This window comes from Sebastes fasciatus, chromosome 2 (genome assembly GCF_043250625.1).
Source record: "Sebastes fasciatus isolate fSebFas1 chromosome 2, fSebFas1.pri, whole genome shotgun sequence".
Classification (NCBI taxonomy): domain Eukaryota; kingdom Metazoa; phylum Chordata; class Actinopteri; order Perciformes; family Sebastidae; genus Sebastes; species Sebastes fasciatus.
The window spans coordinates 39,094,270-39,117,766 of record NC_133796.1 but is presented as its reverse complement, the minus strand read 5'-3'; the positions used below and the strand labels follow the sequence as shown (position 1 = coordinate 39,117,766).

The window sequence follows — 23,497 nt, the reverse complement described above, 5'->3', positions numbered from 1 at the left end:
GAAGAGGAAACTCATAGAGACGCCGCCGCCAACTAGCGGTTTGGTGGTGTAATTGCAGAGCAATACAAACACAGCAGGCACAACTTTATTGCGGAGTGACACCAAGTGGAATGAATATATATCTTGTCACACAGCCCCAATCATGTCTTTTTCAAAGCCTGCAGTGAAGAGAAAGGTTGGTGACGAGCACAGACAATTTCAGGAAAAGTGGGAGACGCAATAGGCCATGTTCAGAAGAACCCATTCAAGTTAAAGAACTGTTAATAATGACGTTTGAGAAGATTGTTTTTTTTTTAACAAAGCTTTTTTTGTGGAATACCTGATGCGGCCCAGCCTCACCCAGACTCTGCCTCCAGCGGCCCCCAGGTAAATTGAGTTTGAGACCACTGCTTTACGCCATGAGGGTCAAACCATTAAAATACTAGTATAAAAATGTTTTCAGATTTTAATAAAACATGTCTGCTGTTATGAACAGTGAGTAGAACTGGACAAAACTTGGCCTGTTTCTTTATTACCCAGAACCATAAAATCCAAATTTAGTGGGTCTCACATCTCTTGCTGGAGGGAGTGCGGATCAGTTTCAGTGGACCATGCACATATATTTGGGGTTTTGTCCTTATGTTATGCCTTTTTGGAAAGAAGTGGGCCATTTAGTCTCAAAGATTCTGAACCCGAATTATGATTTCTCTTTTACCTTTTTGTACCTGGGAAATGTTCCTAAAGATCTCAGTAAAAGCAACACATACCTTTTGAAGATTATTATTGCATTATGATTATTATGTGCATTTTTAACTGTATCTGTGCCTCTCTTATTATTTACTTATTTTTTCAATGATTATTATTGATTATTGTGTAATGTCCCAGTCCACACGTGTTCTATGTTCATAAAAACAAAAACAAAAAAAAAGCAGACAGGAAGAATAACATATTTTTCAGGTGAGAAAAGTAAAAAGAAATTGTTGCTTTTTGGTCAGATTAACACCTGATGTAATTCCGCCCCTTCAAATTCAAATTCAAATTCAAATAAGCTTTATTGGCATGAATGTTCAGGTCAAAGCTAAATTACATATTAAAGGTCCCATATCATGCTCATTTTCAGGTTCATACTTGTATTTTGTGTTTCTACTAGAACATGTTTACATGCTGTAATGTTAAAAAAAACAACTTTATTTTTCTCGTACTGTCTGCTTGAATATACCTGTATTTACCCTCTGCCTGAAACACTCTGTTTTAGTGCATTTCAACGGAATTGCAACAATTGCAACAGAGTTGCGTTGCCTGGCAACAGTTTGGGTCCATGTCCATTTAGAATGTGTGCATTTAAAACCGTGTAATGGTTTAAATATTGTAGATTTGTGACATCACAAATGGACAGAAATCCTAACGGCTTGTTTCAAACGCACAATTTCTGAATATGGGCTGTGTTTTTCTCCGTATATTGAGCGTTTTGATAGTTTAAAAGTATTTATAAGGCACTTAAACCTGCTTTATAATGTAAAAGACCTGAAAATCTCACTTTTTACAATATGGGACCTTTAAGTAAAAGTACAGAAGTATTATCAGCAAAGTATCTTAAAGTACCAACAGTGAGGCCATGAGATGATTATTGGAGCTGCAAAGAAGATAAAACAAGTTCTGCTACAGGAATCATAAAGCACTTAAACCTGCTTTATAATATAAAAAACATGAAAATCTTACTTTTTACAATATGGGACCTTTAAAGTGCTTTAAGATAATTAAAAGGAACAGCAGCACTTTTGTGGAGCTGGAATCATGAAACGTTTTTTTACATGAGAATTAACTGAAATGATTATCAAAATAATTGCCAATTAATTTTCTGTCAATTAACTAATTGATTAATGGACTAATCTTTCCAGCTTCACTTAGACCGTTGGGTTTAATTTATAACAAAACCTATTTCATAAGCTCTTTGTATTATTTTGTGTGTAAAGTACAAGTACTTCAAATTTGTACTAAAGTACAGTACTTGGGTAAATGTACACCAGATACAACATCAGATAAAAAATACATCCTCCTCATTCCTTCAGTGACACAGAGGTTATTTACCTCTCCACACCTCTGCTATAAAAGTAAAACCCTTTACCAACCAAATGTTAACAGCGTTCTGGGTGTGTGTGTGTGACCGATGAGTCAATTGCCCTCACAAACAGAAAAGACAAGGTTACTGCCAGGCTGTCTAAACAGTAACCAAGCAACAGGGTCAAAGACCTGAGATTCAACAGTCTCAACTTTGTATTAAAGGCTCCACAGTTCCTTTGTGAAAGTGCGTCTCTCTTGAATATCACATGTACATGGTACAAATGAAAGGTCTGATCAACATTCAGAGGACAGAAATGATTAAGTTGTGCCTGAGGCCACTTCACAGCTATTCTTCCAGTCAATAAATAAGCACATAATGTCATGTCCAATAGAATCTGTGTACTGACCGTGGCGGTCTGTAGCAGTCAGCGCTGCAGGCTCCTCCCCCGTGAACTTTGGAAAGCTTCTGGTTTTTTTCCATCTTTCTGTTGGCTGAACAGTCAGATTTCCCTCCTTCTCATCTCAGCCACAGACAGACCATCATAGAAGTGAGTACTCCAACTCGATTAACATGTGTAGTTCTGAATTCATGCTAGAACATGAGGAATTAAAATGATGAGTTTTAATTAGTATGTGGTTGGTAAATAATATTTACTTTGGATATGTAATGTAGTTTTTTTTTGTACTTTTTGTAAAGCTGCAATGTTACAGGAGATTTTTGTGGTTTCAGTCACAGCTTGTTAACCTGGTGCTCACTACCTGTGTGGGGTCATGTGATTTGCAGACGGGTCGCAGCAGATAATCAAAGCGCCATCTGTGGTTTCTTATTGCCTCACACTCTCAACAAGTTTGAGATGATTTCCTGCATGTGGTCCCCTTCACCACTGAAGGGCTCTTTGGATGGATTTCACTTTTTACGTCTGGATGAGGGGAAATCACAGTTTATAGTCGCCACTGGCCACTTGCTCATCATCAAATTGGGCTGAGGCGAGATGTAGCGTTGCGGTGAGGATAAAGTGAGGGTTCGTTCTTTTTTCCCTCTTGTTACTAATGAGCTGATACTGGTAATGTTGTTGAACATGTATGTTGATTAAAACGAACATTCCTCAAAGAGCACATTCCTTCCTTCTCCCCTCCTCCTCAGCTTCCCATGGTGTCTTGATGAACTTGAATCAAGCATGACGCTTCGTGGCTGCCCAGTGTTAATGCCCTTAAAATACATACGGCCCATCCGCCCCGTCTCCGGTGAAGGAGGTAGTGGGCGCCCGGCACTGGCCAGTGGCATGAGGCTGTGTCCATTCGTGAACACTGTTGCTGGTGTGAGGCTGAGAAAGGGGGAGGAGTACTCCTGTGTCTGTTTTTCTTTCATCTACCTCCACACGGGAGAAAAGAGGTAGGAAACACAGTGACACGAGGAGAGCTGGCGGTGTGTTCGAAGCCCTCATTGCCGGCTCAGCCCTTTTCCATTGCTGCTGCTCCACAGCTGGTAGTGGCAATGCAACTGCGCGTTAACAAAATGCATGTACAGGATGCTGAGACTGGGTTATTTTCTCCGGTTCTGCAGCAGTCCATCAACCGGGAGACTGGTTTACCACCATCGACTTAAAGGACAACATACTTTCATGTCGAGATGGCTCAGAAACTCAGGAAATTCTTGCGTTTTGCCTTCCAGGGGATAGCCTATGAGTACAACAAACTACCGTTCGGCAACTGTCTTGGCGGCGGGCCAGACTATTGGGGAGGGGGCAACGGTGACGGTGTTGATCGTCATGCAGGTGCTGGGGTCCATGGCAGCTGCTCACCCAGTGGTGCCGCTTAGACTGCTGCACATGCGACACCTGCAGAGGTGGTTTGCCAGCCTACACTTGGATGCCAAGAAGCACAGGCAACTCTTGGTGACCATTCCCCGCTCGGTAGAAAACGATCTACACTACTGGGGATCTCCACAACACCTGTTACAGGGAACACTGCTCGGACGAGCTTGACGAGTGGTCAAGCTGTTCACGAACGCGTCCCTGACGGGGTGGGTGGGGATTGCCTAGGGAGAGTGGTTGGTGGAGTGTGGCCACCGGCGGAGAACTGACACATTAACCTCCTCGAGCGCCAGGCAGTGTTCTTGGTCCTCCAGCATTTCAGGCCCCGGATACAGGGAAAGCATGCGTTGGTGAGGACCAACAACCGCACCACGGTGGCTTACATCAACAGGCAGGGCAGAGTTCGGTCCGCTGCCCTGGAAACAGTGGAGAACCTTTGGTTGTGAGCCTTAAAGCATCACGGTATGGTTTTCCCTGACATGGCAGGACGATCCGCCCTGGAGGGTGGATGTGTTTGTACCCGTTTGCACACGTTTGCACACGTTTGCACACGTTTGCACACGTGCCATGGCCAAGAAAGCTGCTTTATGCCTTTCCATCGCTCCATCTCATCCCTCCCCTACTGGAGAGAGTGAGGTGGGAGCAGTTGTCAGTCATTCTGATAGCAACAGGTCTTCGCTCAGCACCATGGTATGCAGAACTGACTCAGATGTTGGACCATCCCCCAGTTCTGGGAGGCTCTGTCTCAGGAAGTGGGGACAGTAGGCACACTGCCCACTCTGGGCCATCCACTCCAGGCTTGGCTCCTGAGAAGGACAGGCTGAGGAGGGCTGGACTGTCTGTGCAGGTTGTACAGACTATCCAAGCGGCAAGAGTGGGATACAATACTGCCTGTTACAAGGCAAAGTGGTTAGGGTTCCAACGCTGGTGCGAGGCTACTCTCAGACCAAACCTCTCCTTCGTTCCTAAGAACTTAAAGAGTTAGACCATGGCCTTACCCAGATCAGTCGCATACTATATGGGTTGGCTAGGGCCCCCTGCTTCTCTGCTGCAGCAGCCTAGGTTATAAAGAAGTCGGTGGGCTGTGGTGTCTAATCCTAAACCTGTCTGGATCTGTGTGGTTTGGTCGATGAGGTGGCGCGGCAGGGCGTACATTCATCGGGCTCTACCCACTGCACCCATAGAGTCCAGTAGAGGGTGGAGCCTGTGGGAGTTAGAACAAGAGTTACGATAATGCAACCCTAGTTCTGTAAGCAGAGGCGGAGCCCTCTACCAAGGGGGCCCTGCCGCTCCTCCTCCCTGTAGAGGGTATGGGATACCAGGCAACGAGGGACACCCGTATTCGGTAGCCACATCCTGATTGGCCGGCTAGGTTTATGCAAATCTCAGTGGGCGAACGCGTGCATGTGATTGGAGGAGAGTAGTACCCATAGAGTCCAGTAGAGGGCTCTGTCTCTGCTTATAGATCTAGGCTTACATTATCGTAACTTTCGTTCTCGCTTTTTGACTTTTCCCTGATTACCAAATTCACTTCATTTAACTGAAGTCATTGAGCTATTCAATCACTGATTTGTGAAATACAATTTATCAATTTGTAGACAGGGCTCAGATCTTCAGGTGAAACAGAGATATAGAGTAGTGTGTCATCTGCATAGCAGCTGATAGAGCCTGATGGCAGCATATACAGACAGAAAAGAATCAGGCCCAGGACTGAACACAACTTTCTACTGCAGATTTGTTACAAGAAACTGGACAAAATGCTAAAAAATATTTTGAGCACCTGGTATTTTACTCCTACCATGTCACCTACTAGAAATGACCCCACTTTCCTCTAGTCACTGCTTTTTAATGAAAAGCATGAAATTGCGGTGACTTTTAATAACATTGCTCCATCCTCTTTAGATATGTTTGACGCCTGGGTCTTATTGTTTCTTCCCCTGTTAGGTAAGTACATGCATCATTCAGACACATTTAGAACAGGTTTATATATTAACAACAATGAATCTAAACCTGTCTCAACACCTGCAGGGGCAAGGGCGTTCATGATCCACAACACCCAGTGCAGCCTGTGTCTGGAGGAATCAGCAGCTATAGGTGAAGTCCTGCTGAAGAGCTGCAACCTGGACTCACAGTCTCAGCAGTGGATCTGGAATGATCGGGGCATGCTGATGTGTGTTGCGTCGTCCAGATGTTTGTCAGCCCTGCAGAGAGAGCCTGTCCGGACTCGGTCCTGCTGGGGGTCAGAGGTGGATGCAACAGGGTTGATATGGGACTGTGACAGGGGCAGACTGATCAGCAGGAACACCTCAATGCTGCTATCAGTAGATGGCTCGCGTCTTATTCTCACACATGACAGTAAAGAGTCAAAGTGGAGATCTCTGGATGAGGGGGACATCTGCCAAGAAAAGCTCAGTAAGTCAGTGAAGATTAAAGGAACAGAAAGGTTGGGAGATTTGTGCTGGGCAGGCATTGGATTTCAATTTGATTTCTATATTCCATATTTGTATCAAAGCCATTTCTATGATATTTCATATTTATTTCAGTCATTTCCTGACAAAGATGATTAGACACACTGTTTGCCAAGAGATTTTTGACAAATAACTTAATTTTGTGCTCATAGTTAAAAAAAAAAGAAAAGAAAGTTGTTGGTAAAATGTGAATATGACGTATGACTATAGTAGAAGCTGCAGGTCAAAGGTCATCCTCCAAGCTGCAAGTCAAAGGTCATCCTCCTGCAGGTTCACTCATGCTCGTTTGAGTCTGAGCAGCAAACCGATAAATCTGTTTATCTGTTAGTTTGTCTTTCTAGTTACTTAGTTAGATGTAGTTAGCTAGTTGGGTGAAGTTAACAAGTTAGGTATAGTTAACTAATTATGTGTAGTTAACTAGTTGGTTGTATTTAGCTAGTTAGGTGTAGTTAGCTAGTTAGGTGTAATTAACTAGTTAGGTGTAGTTAACTAGTTAGGTGTAGTTAACTAGTTAGGTGTAGTTAACTTTTTAGGTGTATTTAGCTAGTTAGGTATGAACCTGAAAATTAGCATAATATGGCCCCTTAAGAAGCTTGAACTTTGACAACTGGTAAAAGTTTTAATTTACTAACATTAGTATGATATTGAAATAATATTATTTAAAAAATATTAAACTGAAGCTGTTTTTGACAGATACTGTTGCATTTACATGTGTATGACATACTGCATACAAATAATCAGAAAATTGAGTTGAACGAAACGATTTGGAGACATTATTTGGCACAAGACTGATGATAATAAAATGTCAGTCAATTTAGTGTTTGTATATTATGTATCATTTGGTCTGTAACAAACAGTGCTGCTGTGTGTGTGTGTGTGTGTGTGTGTGCGTGTGTGTGTTTGTTCTTCCTCCAGGATCCAGGAGGGCATCTGATGATCCAGACGAGTTTGAGGCTGCAGGGCAGACAGGCGAGCAGGCTTCCATGACGGAGGAACAGAGAGAATACCTCCGCTGGTACTATCGCACTGAGGACGGTAAGCTGCTCTTAAAATGTTTCATCCAAATGAAAACGTAGTGTCAGAAATCATTCTCATCACTCCAGACCAGTGGTCAAAGTGGGCCGCAGTACCGGCACTTCTACATTTTACTCCTTGGTGTACCGTGACTTTTTCATGCGAACGAGGGTGCTGTAATTTATCAGTACAATGTTCACGTCCTTTTTGTAGGCTTATTGAAAGAGATGAAGACGCGTGACATCTCCTCTTTTCACCTTCCTTGGATACGTTTTGCTGGTTGGGCCACCAGTGACACCAGAAAATGTCAAATCCCACCAGGGCTTCAGGGCCCCATTGTAACTGCCTGACAGCCCTTGTTCATCTTCTCGCTGTGTGAGCGTGTGTTGCTGTGTGTGACAGAGTCTTGAATTGTGTACTCTCTCTTGTGAGAAAATCTTGAGAGCGATCAATTGGAGAGTGAAGAATTGACTGGAGACCAAGGAATGTCTGACGCTGGAGGTTTATTGCGTCTCGAATTGAAGGAGAATCAAGTAACAGCAGTACAAGTGAAAAACAAGTAACAATTCTGAGGACACCGCTGGTCAGAGGAGATTTCTAACCTGCTCGATGTACGCAGGCAGGATAACCCAAATATGGCCATTCTCATTCTACAAAACAACATATGCTCCAGATCGTATGAACGCACAAGTGCGTATCTAATTTCCTAATTTATTTAATATATCTCAGGTCACAGGCAGTAATTAATCAGTGAGACAGAGACAACTAAGAATGTATGTCTGGGTAAAGGCTTCATTTATGTGTGAGGGGAGATGTCTGCATGTGCTGTATGAGAGACTCAAGCCTCGTCCACACTGGGAACGTCAAGAGCGGGTGGCTGCTGCTTTACCTGTTGTTTTTTATTTCAGCGTCCGGCTGGGTTGCGTGTCAGCTGCGTCTCTTCTAGAGATTCGAGGTCTCGCCTATTTTTGACGCGAGCCGCGCGGTTCACAGCAACAACAGACGGTGAAAGTGATCTATTGAAGGTTTATTGACATCATATCAGCAACATTACTACAGTTTCTATCTGTAGAATATGTTACGGAGATGAAAAAAAGTAAAGACTTGTTTTAAATCAATACTTCCTGCTTTCATTTCAAAATAAAAGCCCTGAAGCGTTTTTACTGGGGGCAGAATTCCTTAATTTGTTAACACGAGGCTTTTATTCTGAAATATGTGCCGGATAGTGTTGTAGAACATGCAGTGACTTGGAGAGCTCCATGAATGAATATAGTACTGTGTTTTAATTGTCGATTATTACTATTATTTACATATTACCACACGGTTCTTAACCTTTCCCTGTCTAAAATAAATATAAATGATATTAATAATGAAGTGAAATGGCCATTATGAAAGGCAAACTCTATGTAGAAAGAAAGGGCTGAAAGCAGCAGCAGCAGAAACGCAGGTGAAACGCAGCTGATCTGAACACGCGCCTCGCCGCCACGCGATTACAATTACAATTACAGTATATTACAGATATACTGTATTCACTGTATATTATATCCTTAACATCTCTCACAATTCTACAAAGCACATATATATATATGAATATCATTATATGAGCTGCATGTTTAGCAGTCTTCTTCCTGTTGCAGCAACCACATGGAAGTTTGTGCTGCTGGGACTGGCCCTCGTCTGCCTTCTTGTTGGTTTTTTGCTGCTGGGAATGGGAGCCATGGCCAACAAGTATGAGTTATACAACAACATGTTCATGGCAACGCTTGTATCATATTGATATTCGAAAGGCTGTTGAGTAAAAGTTCCCCGTCTTTTTTCCCTCAGAAACAGAAAGAAGATTGCCAAGTACAAGGCAGCAGCTGCTGCTGTGGCTCAGAAAGGTGAGGAGCTGCAGAGCATTTCACTGCTCAGAGATGACAGCAGCAGCAAACCGTCACCATCACTCGACAGGCTGATGCAGGGAAACAGACCCTCCCCGTCCAACGGGGAGGCGAGTGAGCTCAAAGCAGGAAACATCGTGGTCACGTGGAAAGACGGCAACACCTCCAGCCTGTACTCCGATCCTGCAGCAGAGGAGGAGAAACAGGAGGAGGAGGGCTCAGCTGATGAAGAAGTGAAGACGATGGAGTGAAGAGTTCACATTCCAGCCTGTAACACACTGTTGGACTTTACCATGCTCCCTCTTGTTAGCAGCTTCCATCACATATGGTTAAAGCCACCACCACACACTGCTCCACCCGCAGGATGCTAACATAATGTACAACTTTGATGCACTACTAATACTATGAAGTTACAAAGCATTACATGTGTAAAAGCTGCTGTCTCCCTACATTCACAGCAGTCTGACAGTCCAACAGATGAATCAATTCCTGAAAATGTTATAAAAAGGTCTGTAATCCAAAACAATCCATTAGTTAGAATGTATGCAGGATGTTAAAGAGATATACCATATGTGTGACATGAGGAAGCTTATTTCTTTGGCTAATGATAATAAGTATTGCTAACACTAATACAATTCTCCTACACGATAAACTGCATATTTGTTTTGTTTGACTGCCGCTGTGAGAGGACATTACCTAGTTAGTCGATCGTGGATGTCCAGTCAGTGTTGATGGTAAATGTAGTCCATTGAAGCAATAAATTCCTTAGTGCTGCTATACTGACCCAGAAAGCTGAGCTCTTCTGCTCTCGGAGCTGTGCTGGTAATGCCTACATGTACCAGGATGCATTGCGCGCAAGCTTCTGACGGCTGAATATTTGAGTCAAAACTGTAAAATGCATCCTCTGCTCTCATATTTTGGGATGCCATTTTCACTGCTGGAAATGTAACTAGTTTGCCATACAAGCAAAGAGGACAAGGAAGTTCTGTTTTGGAGCAGCATCTAGCACAGCGCCCCCTGGCTATACCCAGAGACATCCCAGCTAAAAAAACAGTAGCCTGTAGTTCTTCCTTCATCCAACTACATCACTGTCACGTCAAATGATGGCGCTGGATGCAGGAAGAACAACAGGAAGACTCAGCTGTCTGGGTCGATATAGCAGCACTGTGGAATCTATTGCTTCACTGGACTACATTTACCTTCAACACTGACTGGACATCCACATAAAAGGTGGCGAATTCTCCCTTTAAACTCTTCTTTAACTTTATTATGTATGGTTACATACTGTAGGAGCATGCTGTGTTTTTGCTTTCCCTCAAATGAAAAAATGATTGTCAGCAGATGAGCTTGTTGTTCCTTGTTTGTTTTTATGACAGTGAGTCTGGTGCAAGACCCAAAATAAGCATAGATATGATTCAAATAGGAGGACTATGAAGAAAACAAGAGAGATTAAGCCCGTTTGATATAAATGGACTTCCTGTTGTGATCACAGAGTGAAGGAGCTTCAGATACTCTGTATGACATCATGAATTTGATGATGATTGTAGTTTGAATGCTGCTCCAGCTGCCTCAAACATACAGACAGCAATGAAGAAGTGGATGAAAGTACTGTGTGTCTGATGACTCAACCTAAATCCTGTTGTGACTGACACATGGTGAGCTTATCAGCTAATGCCTCTTTCCAAATACTGTATGTTGATTGGCTAGGAAGACGAGTCGGCCGTTTCTCTTTCTATCTATTTAAGCATCTTAATCTATCTGATCCCACATTCCTTGAAAAGCTGTATTGACATGAACTATAGTAGGACAGTGATTACATTTCAGAATAAATGTCGGCTCCCTCGAGTCTTCACTCCATCCTCTGCTGCAACTCTCATCACTCTTGTTTACATGGAACACACTTTCTTCCCTTTTGTTTTTTAATTTCATTTTGTGACCTTCACTCCAGAGCGCCGAAGACAATTCTGTTATTTACATAATCATTTCATTTCCTATTTGTATTGATTTTAATAAAAGACAATATACTGGGATCAGAAAAGAATATTCATGCAAAACTTTCACCCAGCAAACATTTTACCTAGCAACAGTTGTACCCACACACCTTACCAATCAGAGAGCTTATGGGTCTGATTACTGACCAATCAGACACCTCATCCCATCAGGACGAGTATAGTAGGAGATGCTTAAAAGATGGTGATGCGAGAGATGTAGTCTGAACGCACACCCTTCATACTGTATGTTCAGGTCTCTATTAAGGTCTCTATATATGCCGACGACACAGCATTGGTCGGATTTTTAAAATCTGAAAATTCAGCAGTGGAAGGTTTTGAGAGGGAAACACGGAGCTTTATCCAATGGTGCTCAGATAATTTTCTTGAGGTCAACGTTAAAAAAACGAAAGAGATGGTCATAGATTTTAGTAAGAATAAGATAACAGTTCCTCCTGCCAAGTTTAAGGGAGAATTAGTTGAGCGGGTCTCAAGTTATAAATCCCTTGGAGTTGAAATTTATGACATTTAAAAAATTCAGTGCACAAAGTAAGTCTAATTAACTACAACAGAGGCTGTTCTTTCTTAGGAAATGTAATCATTTTAGAGTTGAATGTTGTATTCTTCAAATGTTTTACAATACTGTTTTTCAGAGCGTCTTCCGGTCTGCTTTGCACCTTTTGGTAATATGCATGCTCAAGATCATGTCAAACTGCAGCGCATGATCAAGACAGCAAGTAGGATCATTGGGATCGATCAGGTGTCTGCAGCACAGCTGTATAGGGACCTTATTCTAAAAAAAAGCAGATCAGATCCTCAACGATCCTACCCATCCTCTCCATCAGAAATTCAGAAAGAGTAGCAGATCAAATAGCAGATTCCTGCAGCAAAAAATTAGAACAACGAGGTATAGCAATCTTTTGTGCCGACAGCAATTACACTTCTAAACGAGAGGTAAATAGGCTGTGGCCCACCCTATGTGTTCTGGATATAGGCGTTTGAACTGTGTTTTTTTCATACAATTTGATTTGTTTTGGACGGTGTTTCTCTGTCTATTAAGACTGTCGGATTGCACTTTGCATAGAGTATATATTTTATATTGTGGAGGGTGTACTTTTGTACCGGCAGTATTGTACTGGATTTTCTGCTAGTGTGTGTGTGTGTGTGTGTGTGTGTGTGTGTGTGTGTGTGTGTGATCTTGGAGGAGGGAGTGTGCATGGGAGTGCGCTGTGCACAGGTTCCTGGGAAGTGTGTGAGGTTTTATATGTTTTTCTTTATGAGACGTGTTTATGACCATATGAATTTCCTCTTGCGAGATAATAAAGTTGACCTTTGACCTTTGAGCTTATCTGAAAGAATAAAGAATAAAGCTTGTCATACTTCCGTTTCACTCTTCTGTGTGTCAGTGTTCACGTCCTACCAACTATCAGTCGTTATTTATTTAAAGTTAAAGTCCGGGTAAAGTCAAAATAAATATGTGTTCTGAGTTTGTCACACCACAGAAAAATTTATTATTAACCACCCAGCCAAATTTGAATGCATAAAATAATCACCCAGTGTATAAAATCCATCCATCCATCTTCAACCGCTTATCCGGGATCGGGTCGCGGGGGCAACAGCTCCAGCAGGGGACCCCAAACTTCCCTTTCCCGGGCCACATTAACCAGCTCTGACTGGGGGATCCCGAGGCGTTCCCAGGCCAGAGTAGAGATATAATCTCTCCATCTAGTCCTGGGTCTTCCCCGTGGTCTCCTCCCAGCTGGTCGTGCCTGGAACACCTCCCAAGGGAGGCGCCCAGGAGGTTTAAAAATCATGGAAAAATAAGCAGTATTCTCTGCTCTGAAACGCTGGCAGGCACAATGAAGGCTGCTGAAGGCGCTGAAACCTCGCCCAATCACGGGTCAGGGTTGATTATGTATGAACAGTATATACAACACTTTATACGTTGTTGGCCATCCAATGCTGAACACGACTTTTGCAAACTATTAACGTGCATGCTCTATTGGCAGAGCACGTGTAACAGAGACTTCCGCCGGCTGAGCCAGCTAACTTCCGGTTAGCCCTATGCTTACTTGAAGGGGGATAAAATAATTAAATCGTGAGACTCTTCTAGACTTTCCAAATGTTATCGGACCAAATCGATCAGATTCTGATAGTGAAACGAGTCATTAAAACTATGTATCCATCGACATAAGCACAAGTTTAACTAGCTTGGTTGTGATTGGCCAGTGAGCGCAGACCTGGAACACGCAGTATGTTCTCATGCACACCCTGAATGACAGGAACACAGAGAGACAGACGGGACCGGACCTGGACCACCAGTAAAACCTTTATGGATGTCTTGACGGTCCACTGGGATTTGTCCCCGTATACCAGATGGCCAGTACACCACTGGCTGTGGTGAGGAAGTGTTGTAACTGGCGACTGAGAGGGGGACAACCACTGATGCTATGTGCTCTAGTTATCATATAGTGTTAGAGGAGGGGTTATGCTCAGGATGGCAGTGGGGTCATCGAGCCATGATTTCAGGCCCGCCCAAAATATCCTGAACACAAAAATGGTGAAAAAATGGTGTTTAACTACACAGTTCAGTACTGTAGTTCACAGTCTTTTTACATGTTTTAAGCAATTATTTTTACCTCCGCCAGACTGAAGGCCTAGGAAGGAGGTTATGTTTTCACCGGCGTTGGTCTGTTGGTTTGTTTGTAGATCAACTGAGACTTTCTTGACTTGCAAAATTATCTTTTAAATGTACAAACATCACATGTGTGATTCATGGTGTAATTCAAACGGGATTAAAAAGTATTTATCTCTCGCCGTTGACTACCGTTCATATTTTTTCCAAAATAAGGTCCCATGGTGTCCACCAGAAGGGGCGGGACTTTGCTTCTCTATTTGAGTAAAAGTCCTATTCATTTTTCCCATTGACAATATCAGGTGACAGTTGGGTCGACGCTCTATTGAAATCATCACTACAAAAGATGAACAACTGCGTTTGAAAGTATCTGATTCTTTGATAAAAAAAAAAGTCAAAGGTACAAGAACCATTTCAGCAAGAACCTTCCAATCACAGAGCTTAAAATTCTGTCACATCAGCTACTAACGGTGGGCGGGAGCTAAAGGTTATGGCGCTGAGAAAACAGATTTGACCATTGGCAGTTTAAATGAAGCATGGCGACGTGTTTTGTTCAAAACTGTGACAATGAGGCATTTTGAATCTACTACAATTCTGGCCTGGCTTCTTCTCCATGGCAACAGCGGCCCCAGCTCATGGGGATTGTAGTACTGATAGCTGTCAGTCAAAATGACAGATAAAACCTGTTTACTCATAAGTCAAACTGGTGGTCAGAACATAAATATGTTGGGTTGTTACATCATCCAGGAGAGTTGGGAATTCCCAGGGCATCAAATGCCAACGCTTTGTCCCCGGCCTGGGATTTCCATTAACTCCAATGTAAAGTTAGAAGATCTTGAAGCCTTTCAGCAGGGTGAGTGTGGCGGCCCTCCGTTTGCTCTGCACTCTGGATGTCTTCACGGTGACCAGCTTGGCGGTGGCGGGGGCCGGCAGCTCTTTATAGCAGGGGGTGGTGAAGGCGGGGACATCGAGCAGCGCTTTGTCCTCGCTGATGAGGACGGCCGGTACCAGACGGCCACGCTGCCCACCACGTCTCACCCTCCTCACCGCCTCATGGAAGACGCGCTGCACAGAGAGGAAGTCCAGACAGGCCGACACCTCAAAGAACAAACAGCCAAAACGAGACGCCAGCAGCTCTCCGTCACACCGGCTCACCTGCCTGAGAGAGAATACGTATGTTACTGATTATTGTGCCGCAACCGAGGACACTGCAGTACTTTTAAAATTACAGAGCAGTGTACAACAGTGACCTATCTGTATATATACGGTATGTAGAATTGATATTATATGATGTGGTTAAACAATTACATTCAATTTACATTGCCACGCATCACAAAACTATTTTTAGCTCAGCTTTCACACGTTCTCTATGGATTGGCCAGACATTCATGTTTTCCAGACGATGAATCCTATTGACCCCTGATCTTCCACCAGCTGGTTGTTTCACACTGAAAGACCTCAACAACTATTGGATGGTTGGTGATGAAAGGTGGGTCATCATTCGTGTTCCCCTCAGGATGAACTGTAATCATTATGGTGACCCTCTGACTTTTCATCTAGCGCCATCATCAGGTCAACATTTTAAAGTTCCCATATTGTAAAAAGTGAGCTTTTCATGTCTTTTACATTATAAAGCAGGTTTAAGTGCTTTATAAATACTGTTGAACTATCAAAACGCTCAATTGCGGAGAAATACACACAGCCCGTATTTAGAAATTGCGCGTTTGAAACAAGCCGTCAGGATTCCTGTCCATTTGTGATGTCACAAATATACAATATTTAGACCATTACATGGTTTTAAATGTAAACATTCTAAATGTGTCCCAGTTTATTTCCTGTTGCAGTGTATGTTAATAACATCAGCTGACAGGAAGTAAACATGGACCCAAACTGTTGCCTAGCAACGCAATTCCGTTGCAATTCCATTGAAATGCGCTAAAACAGAGTGTTTCAGACAGGCAGACAGTACGAGGTAAATAATGTGTTTTTTGAACATTACAGCATGTAAACATGTTACATAGCCTATATGTGACAACAATTAGAGCTAGCATTTCGGCTAACTACAAACATGCTAAAGGCAAACCAACGTACTGTATAGATCTAACATGATGAAGTCAACAGTCTTAAAGCGACCTATTGTGCTGGAATGATGTCAAACTTCATAATATTCATGGATGTGAATATGAATGTTTATGTTGTCTGTATATTTTTTTTATTTTTTTTTATTTGACCTTTATTTAACCAGGTAAAATCAATTGAGAACCAATTCTCATTTACAATGATGACCTGGCCAAGAGGCAGTAGCACAGTCCACACAAGTGACACAAACAGCACAGATACAATACAGTATGACAAACACATGAGAAAATGGCTAAAAACAGCATAGGTAAATTAATAAACACTATGTACAAAAAAAGGCGGATTACTGGATGTTCTTTGTAAAAATGGAAGAGAGAGAGAGAAGTGAGGGCTGGTCAGCAAGTACAGCAGTCAACTATGACTTGTTGCAGCTTTTGTTTGAACATGTTGAGAGAGGTGAGAGCTGTTAGTTTGAACGTGTTTTGTAGTGAGTTCCAGTCATTTGCAGCGGCAAAATGAAAGGAGTTATGACCAAACACAGTACGGACTTTTGGAATGATGAGCCTAATGAAGTCACTGGATCTTAAACGGCGATTGCTGTCGGAAATGTGCAGAAGATTGGAGAGGTAGCGAGGGGTCATTCCCAAAATGGATTTGTAGACCAAGAGCAGCCAGTGTTGTAGCCGCCTGGTGTGAAGGGAGGGCCAATCCACCAATCTGTAAAGATCACAGTGGTGGGTGGTGAAGGGTGCACATGTGGCAAAACGGATTGCTGAGTGGTGGAGTGTGTCCAGTTTTCTGAGGGTGGTCTTTGATGCCATTTTATAAATTATATCGCCGTAGTCAAATAGAGGAAGGATGGTCATTTTCACAAGGGTGAATTTGGCAGAGTGTGTAAAGGAGGCCTTGTTTCGATACAGGAAACCCAGTCTAGCTTTGACTTTAGCCAGAAGGTTATTGATGTGTGTGTTAAATGAGAGAGATGAGTCCAACCAGAAGCCAAGGTATTTGTAGGAGCTGACAAACTCCAGCTCCGAGCCATCAGCACTGTAGATCTTGGGAGGGCTGGGGATGATGAGGTTTTTCCGGTCAAACAGCATACATTTGGTCTTTTTGGAGTTGAGGAGCAGGTGGAGGTTGTGGAAAGACTGTTGGACGGAGGTGAGGCTTTGTTGAAGAGTGGACACAGCAGAGTGGAGTGAGGGACCAGCTGAATATATGATGGTGTCATCAGCATACAGATGAATCCAGGAATTTCTAGCAGCTTTGGCTACATTGTTAATATAAATGGAGAACAAAATAGGGCCTAAGATGATATATGATGACTAAAACACCTGTTAGGAATCCTGCTGTCTCTGATTTATTAAAGAATTAATTGTAAAGATAATGATGAAGTAATGATGGACTCCTCATTAACTATTCAGTATTATGTCTCACTGTACTGGGGGGGGGACACAAAAACAGTAACTAATGTTTAAGTAATCAGTAATTAAAGGCAGGGTTGACGATGTTCTCCAGTACACACTATCTGTTATATTGGTTGAAATGGTCTTTACATCCCGACAGCGATACATTACTGATGAGCTCTGAAAAAGGACCGGAAAAGAGCCGTCATCTTTAGCTGCTGTAATCCTGGAAAAACGTCTACAAATCACTGCCTGCTTGGAAAGAACCAATCAGATGCCTCCCTGCCTCCCTGCTCGTTATCTACCCTTGGCGTGCACCAGCCTGAACTCAAAGCCAGTCGCAGCGGTACTCGTGCATGTGTGTGGGGGGGTGTTGCCTTGGAAGGAGCCCAGAGGGGAGGGGTTGTGTTTAAAGTAGTTGCTACTTTCAAATTATATTAGCTTTCCAACATCGTCGACCCTATCTTTAATGAGTCGTTATTATGATTTGATTTTTATTACGATTATGATTCAGTTAATCAGGAACGACTAATGAAAGTTGTCAGTATGATCAAGTCACACGGTAAATGGACTTGCATTTATATGAAAGCACCCAGAGAGCACATTCAGTAAACCTCCTTCTACAAGGACGCACACTCAAGTACATTTATTATCTCAACAAAAGAAAAGAAGCTCAGCTATTGTTCTCAGGACCGAACTGACCAGTCTGCACATTAGGACTCAGATACACAGAGCCTTTCTTCAGCCTGCTAACTTCAGTAATGCAAAAGCACAGTACTTATACTGATGGACACATGAGGTCTAAACACAAACACACACAGAGATACCAGCCTGTGTCTGTCCATGTCCAGCTTGTTCCCCAGCAGGATGATGGGAGTTTGTGGCCTGAAGGTTTTGTTGTGTAGAGCCAGCGTCTGCAGGTACAGCTGGCAGCCTTTAAAGCTCTCCGTGTTGTCGATGCTGTAGACGACGAGGAAGGCGCTGGCCCACGTCAGATAACGCTCACTGTTCACTGGACCCTCCTTCACACACACACACACACACACACACACACACACACACACACACGCACACACACACACACACACACACACAGAAAAACCAAAAACACACACTGCATACTCATGTTCTCATCATCAAGCCCTCCCGCCTAGAGGGATATCAGCTGATTGAATGGACGTTATCAGCCTCATAGTAGGTTTCAGAAGGCCGTTATCATCTATTCACGTTTGAACACTGATACAAATACAAGAAGACGACGGCGACCTCTAGTGGCCGTAGAAATTATGACAGGAGTAAAGGAGAAAGTCAGGAGGCGTAGTATAAAGAGCGAGGAGGTCGGGGTGGATGGACGGGTCAAACAAACACAGGACTTTCACCCAGGAGGCCGCTGGTCATGTCCTGTGTGAAACCAAAAGTCAACGTTGACTTGTTTTACCATAATTTAGTTTCATAACTTACATACTTCAGTAACGCCACGTAGGCTGCATAAGTTATGTAACAAATGTAGGCTACTTATTCTAACCCTAACCATGTAGTATTGTTGCCTGAACCAGTGTTTCTCAAGTGGAAGTACTAGTACCTCCAGGGTTACTTTGGAGAACTGCAGGAGGTGCATGAATTTTTACTTAAAGGGACTGTTTGTAAGTATCAGAAATGCTTGTTAACAGCGACACCTGTGGCCGTTAAGTCAACGGAAGTCAGCGTTGGGCTCGCGCTTGCTCGCTCTAAATAGACATGAACAAGCATCTCTCAAAACAGTGAGGCGACACACGTCAGCTAAAACCACAATATCACTCTATATTTCAGCTGCTTGGCAGTAATGTTAGCTGACCAGACGAAGGTCTCTCCATGAATCAATGCTGATCCTAGTGTTGGCTTTTCCTGCCTCAGCCCCCCGACCGCAGCCGGAGGGAACAGGGGAGACACCGGAGTTTTGGTCAAAGACGATAACATTTCTCGCTGCGAAGCTCCGTCACTTCACAAGACACGGAAAACCTCTGTTGGTCTGGAGGAGCTGCAGTAGTTATTTCTGCACAAACGTCCATTCACTAGATATTGTCAGAGCTACAAAGTCTTCTGCAGTGTGGAGTGAGTGCGCATGCACGTGAGGTGGAGCGAGCTGAGTGCGGGCAGGCAGGCAGAGGAGCAGAGGAGCAGAGTACAGCAGAGACTCCGGCCCTGGAGACCAAAGCTACGGTCTCCCCTGCGTCCTCCGACCGCGGCCAACACTGTTTTGCAAGACAGGCTTCACTAGATATAACTTTGCGGTTTTGGTGCTTCTGTGTAGTTTGTGTTGGAGTCTGAGTCTGAACAGCTTAGCCACACGCGAGCACGCATATGCGAGCGCGCATGGGACACCGACCTGGGTGATTTTTAAGTGTAAGAAGTTACAAACAGTCCCTTTAAATGTTAATTGAAAAAATATCAGAGATGCAAAATTCTTAAAATAATGATACTTTAATAAGTTCAATGAACAATGTAAATTCGATAAACCACATTTTATATTCAATATTCCAATTTTCAATGCAATCGTCAACTGCCGTAAACTGTCAACTGCTGCAAGAAGCGTTCAGGACAACGATTCTTCACTTACGTTTTACGCTGGTCAGGCGGTACTTGGCTGAAAAAATATTTCAAAGGGAGTACATTATTGAAAAAGGTTTGAGAACTACTGGCCTAAACCTAACGTTGTTTTGTTTCAATCAGTTTCATCAGTGTGCAAAGGAAATTTAGAATGAAGTCCTTGTTAAATAACTTTATGCTGCAAGTCTTCTGTTTTGTTTTGCTGTGTTCACCCTTTGAAGGGATTATGACAGTTACGTGTTACGTGTGTTTATTTGCTTGTCCATTTGTTTTGGCCTTGACGACTCGTTGTCTCGGTTGAACTGGACTGTAGTGGAGTTTTCTGTGAAGGCTTCAGCTCCTGTGTTCCACCAGCAGGTGTCAGGCCTCACCCAGAACTGGGTCTGAACTTTGGCTTCTCCTGAAGGTTTTTATTATAAGCCTATGTACTATGATCAAACAAAAATGATCAATTCATTACTTTAAGGACACATTTCCTGTGTACTTATATTACAACTGCATTAGCACATGTTGATGATATTACTATGACCTGAGAGCAGGTGTTTATTGTGATGGGTTACAAGTCTCCTCACTGCACAATCTGATACTTCTCTTTGTCTTGATATTAAACTGAATATCTTTAGATGGTTGGAAAAAACAATCTAATAATGTCAAATAGGACTCTTGGAAATTGTAACAGACATTTTTCACTATTTTCTGCCTCCTGTACTGTAACTCTTGGTCTGGGTCAGCCCAGCAGGCATTGATAATAGGCTGGAGAGGAAAGGACCCGATGGTCTCATATAGTGATGGGGGATCGGGAGCAGAAGGGTATGTGGGAGTAAAAGCAGTTTAACCATACCTGGTCACAGGTGTCCATCACTCTCACTGTGACTGGCTGCTGGTCCACCCTCTCCTCTGATGAATAGATATCTTCTACACGGCAGCAATGACACAGAGAAGACTATTATTACTTTCCACCACTTATTTTCTGTGTATTATTCAAATGAAAGCAGAGGTCTCACCCAGATGGGGGTCATATTCACTGATGAAGCGCTTTGTGAGGAATTTGACAGTCAGTGCTGTAAAACAAAGAGAGACAACGTGACATAGTGTGTGGAGCCTCAGGGGACCGGGGTCAGCGAGGGCCCTGAGAAAACCACCGCTATAAAAACAGTCACATGGAACATTCAGATGAAACTCATGTAGCACGAAGACATCTGGTCATTTCAAAATAAAAAGCAAACAGAGGGTCAGGGCTGTATGTAACTGACCATTTCACAACAACTTCCACTGAAAACACATGTGAGCTGTTAACTGTGTAGGAAGAAACGTCTCTTTAGACTGATATTAGCTTTAAAGGTACAATGTGGCCTGAATTTACTTTAAATCAGGGGTCTGCAACCTGCAGCTCCGGAGCCACATCTTTAGCACACTCTTTAGCCCCTCTCCAGTGGCTCCCTGTGGATTTTTAAAAATGGAAATGAATAACTGTATAACTGCTATATTTAGACTGTAGGACCCAGTAGTAGAGGTATTTCTTTGGAGCATGTGTCTGTATGTGTCACACAGTGCACCTTTAATGCTTAGAACTGAAATAAATTCAATCTAATTAATCATGAAATAGCATAATGTTAAGCCAAGAAGATACATTATTGTCATGAAACATGAAAAATAATTATTTATATATATTTTTAATTTGTTCAATGAAACAGCAATAAGTCATTCAGTGTGTTATCACTTTCCTGGTTTGTATTAATGCAGTCAGCTGCTTACTTTACTGTAAACTACGACTCTGTGAACAGAAATGTATAAAACTTGGGGAAAATACAGTTATTTAGCTAGTTGTAGCCACTAGTTAATTTACTAGCTAATGATTTAGCTAGTGTTAGCCTAACTAGTGCAGTCAGTATTTTCTGACTGAACTAACATTTCAATTCGGGCCGTCAAAGTTAACGCTTTAACGCAAATTCGTTAGAACACTTCTAAATTCTTTAACACATTAACGCAACTTGTGAGTTTTAGGTTGTAGCGGGCTCAGTTTTAAAGCTAGAGTGAAGATACTAGAAAACCTAATGAATCCATTGGTGCCAGCCATGTCATACTAGCTTGTCAGGAAGGATGTTAAATAACGCTCCAAACTTACGCTACATTTTGGGGAAGAAAAACTGGCATGGCTATTTTCAAAGGGGTCCCTTTGACCTCTGACCTCAAGATATGTGAATGTAAATGGGTTCTATGGGTACCCACGAGTCTCCCCTTTACAGACATGCCCACTTTATGATAATCACATGCAGTTTGGGGCAAGTCATAGTCAAGTCAGCACACTGACACACTGACAGCTGTTGCTGCCTGTTGGGCTGCAGTTTGCCATTTGAGCATATTGTTTTATGCTAAATGCAGTACCTGTGAGGGTTTCTGGACAATATTTGTCATTGTTTTGTGTTGTTAAGTGATTTACAATAATAGATATATACATACATTTGCATAAAGCAGCATATTTGCCAACTCCCATGTTGATAAGAGTATTAAATACTTGACAAATCTCCCTCTAAGGTACATTTTGAACAGATAAAAAAAATTTGTGATTAATTTGCGATTAATCGTGATTAAATATTTTAATCGATTGACAGCCCAAGTTACAACAAACAAGCCCTTTCAGTAAACCTACAGTTGGAAGTGAGGCTAAGCTTCCTTCACCTTTCTTGCCATGAAATATTAGAATGTTAAAAGAGAGACCTGATTTCCCGGAGCCCATCACACCGAGCAGCACCAGGTTACACTCGGATGGACTTCTGTCAGCAGCTGCGGCAGAGTTACACGTCTTCACTTTCCCAAACATCGACATGGTTATCTTCCAACTGCTTCACATACTTATTTCCCACAATCTCTGGTGTCATTTGATAATGCTGAAGAGGATAAAAACACATTTCCGTACAGGCAGGCTGTGATTGAAAAGCACAAGTTCTCTGTTTTTTTCCCCTTTTATGTCCTCTAGAGATCCAAGTGGACTGATATACTGTGCTGTACGCAGTGTGTGAGTCTTCTGCTCCCGTGAGAGGAAAAAACAGTCCCGTGTGCAGATGGTGCACTGACTTCTCCATTTTAGGAAAAAGACTTCAAACGGAGCTTGTAAAAGCTGAACTGTAACTTTACTGAAGCACCAGCCAGTTCACTGAGCTGCAACTAGGGTGGCTGTAAATCTTCATTTAAGGCATTCAGACCACCAGATATTAGTCTTACTGCATTTGTGAAATGCCTCAGGAGCTCCTTTTGTTTGTGTATGTATGTAATGCCCCAACCCATCTTTCACATACTATCCCATAAGCTCTGTCTGTATGGTATATAATATATGATATATAATATATATAATATAATCACTGGATTACTTTGATACTGAAGAAAACTCAAAAACATGAAGAATCTCAGACAACTTCTGGAGTTATAAGGAGCGTCTTTTTTTATAATCTGTTCATGATGGACCTCAGAGACGAGGCAGTCAAACAGTCCAAATTCCTATGAAACAACTTGAGGAAATTCTTATTTCCTATGATATACAACATAGGCTACATGTTGTTGACTATGTATTTGAAACTGAATTAAGAGAA

At 42.6% G+C, this 23,497-nt stretch overlaps 2 protein-coding genes and 1 long non-coding RNA gene across 4 annotated transcripts in view; 2 read left to right on the top strand and 1 right to left on the bottom strand.

The window, feature by feature from the left end:
* The first annotated feature begins 2,491 nt into the window (after positions 1-2,491).
* LOC141760492 (uncharacterized) lies at positions 2,492-9,868 on the top strand. The gene is made up of 6 exons (XM_074623349.1): positions 2,492-2,588; positions 5,757-5,798; positions 5,883-6,266; positions 7,238-7,357; positions 8,974-9,064; positions 9,161-9,868. The coding sequence occupies exons 2-6, from the start codon at positions 5,759-5,761 to the stop codon at positions 9,465-9,467; spliced, it is 942 nt and encodes a 313-aa protein (XP_074479450.1). The 5' UTR covers positions 2,492-2,588; positions 5,757-5,758; the 3' UTR covers positions 9,468-9,868.
* A 3,116-nt stretch (positions 9,869-12,984) lies between these two features.
* On the bottom strand, positions 12,985-23,081 carry rasl12 (RAS-like, family 12). 2 transcript variants are annotated; one of them, XM_074623420.1, is made up of 5 exons: positions 22,629-23,081; positions 20,915-20,971; positions 20,752-20,825; positions 18,144-18,346; positions 12,985-14,998 (listed from the first exon to the last, which is right to left on the bottom strand). In XM_074623420.1, the coding sequence occupies exons 1-5, from the start codon at positions 22,735-22,737 to the stop codon at positions 14,665-14,667; spliced, it is 777 nt and encodes a 258-aa protein (XP_074479521.1). In that variant the 5' UTR covers positions 22,738-23,081; the 3' UTR covers positions 12,985-14,664. The 2 variants fall into 2 exon arrangements, with proteins under 2 accessions (XP_074479521.1, XP_074479531.1); XM_074623430.1 differs by having other exon boundaries at positions 12,985-14,994; positions 18,152-18,346; positions 22,629-23,075.
* LOC141760619 (uncharacterized) overlaps positions 18,996-23,497 on the top strand; it is a 45,963-nt gene continuing 41,461 nt past the window's right edge. The window contains exon 1 of the long non-coding RNA XR_012592407.1: positions 18,996-19,594. This is a non-coding gene — a long non-coding RNA (uncharacterized LOC141760619). The remainder of the gene's footprint in view (positions 19,595-23,497) is intronic.

Coding starts and splice junctions, on each gene's coding strand:
- rasl12 (XM_074623420.1), bottom strand. CDS start 22,737: ATGTCGATGTTTGGGAAAGTGAAGACGTGTAACTCTGCCGCAGCTGCT. Junction 18,347..20,751: donor TGATGGACACCTGTGACCAG/GTATGGTTAAAC, acceptor GTGTGTGTGAAG/GAGGGTCCAGTGAACAGTGA. Junction 14,999..18,143: donor AGACACAGGCTGGTATCTCT/GTGTGTGTTTGT, acceptor ATTCTCTCTCAG/GCAGGTGAGCCGGTGTGACG.
- LOC141760492 (XM_074623349.1), top strand. CDS start 5,759: ATGTTTGACGCCTGGGTCTTATTGTTTCTTCCCCTGTTAG. Junction 6,267..7,237: donor CATCTGCCAAGAAAAGCTCA/GTAAGTCAGTGA, acceptor TTCTTCCTCCAG/GATCCAGGAGGGCATCTGAT. Junction 7,358..8,973: donor GTACTATCGCACTGAGGACG/GTAAGCTGCTCT, acceptor TTCCTGTTGCAG/CAACCACATGGAAGTTTGTG.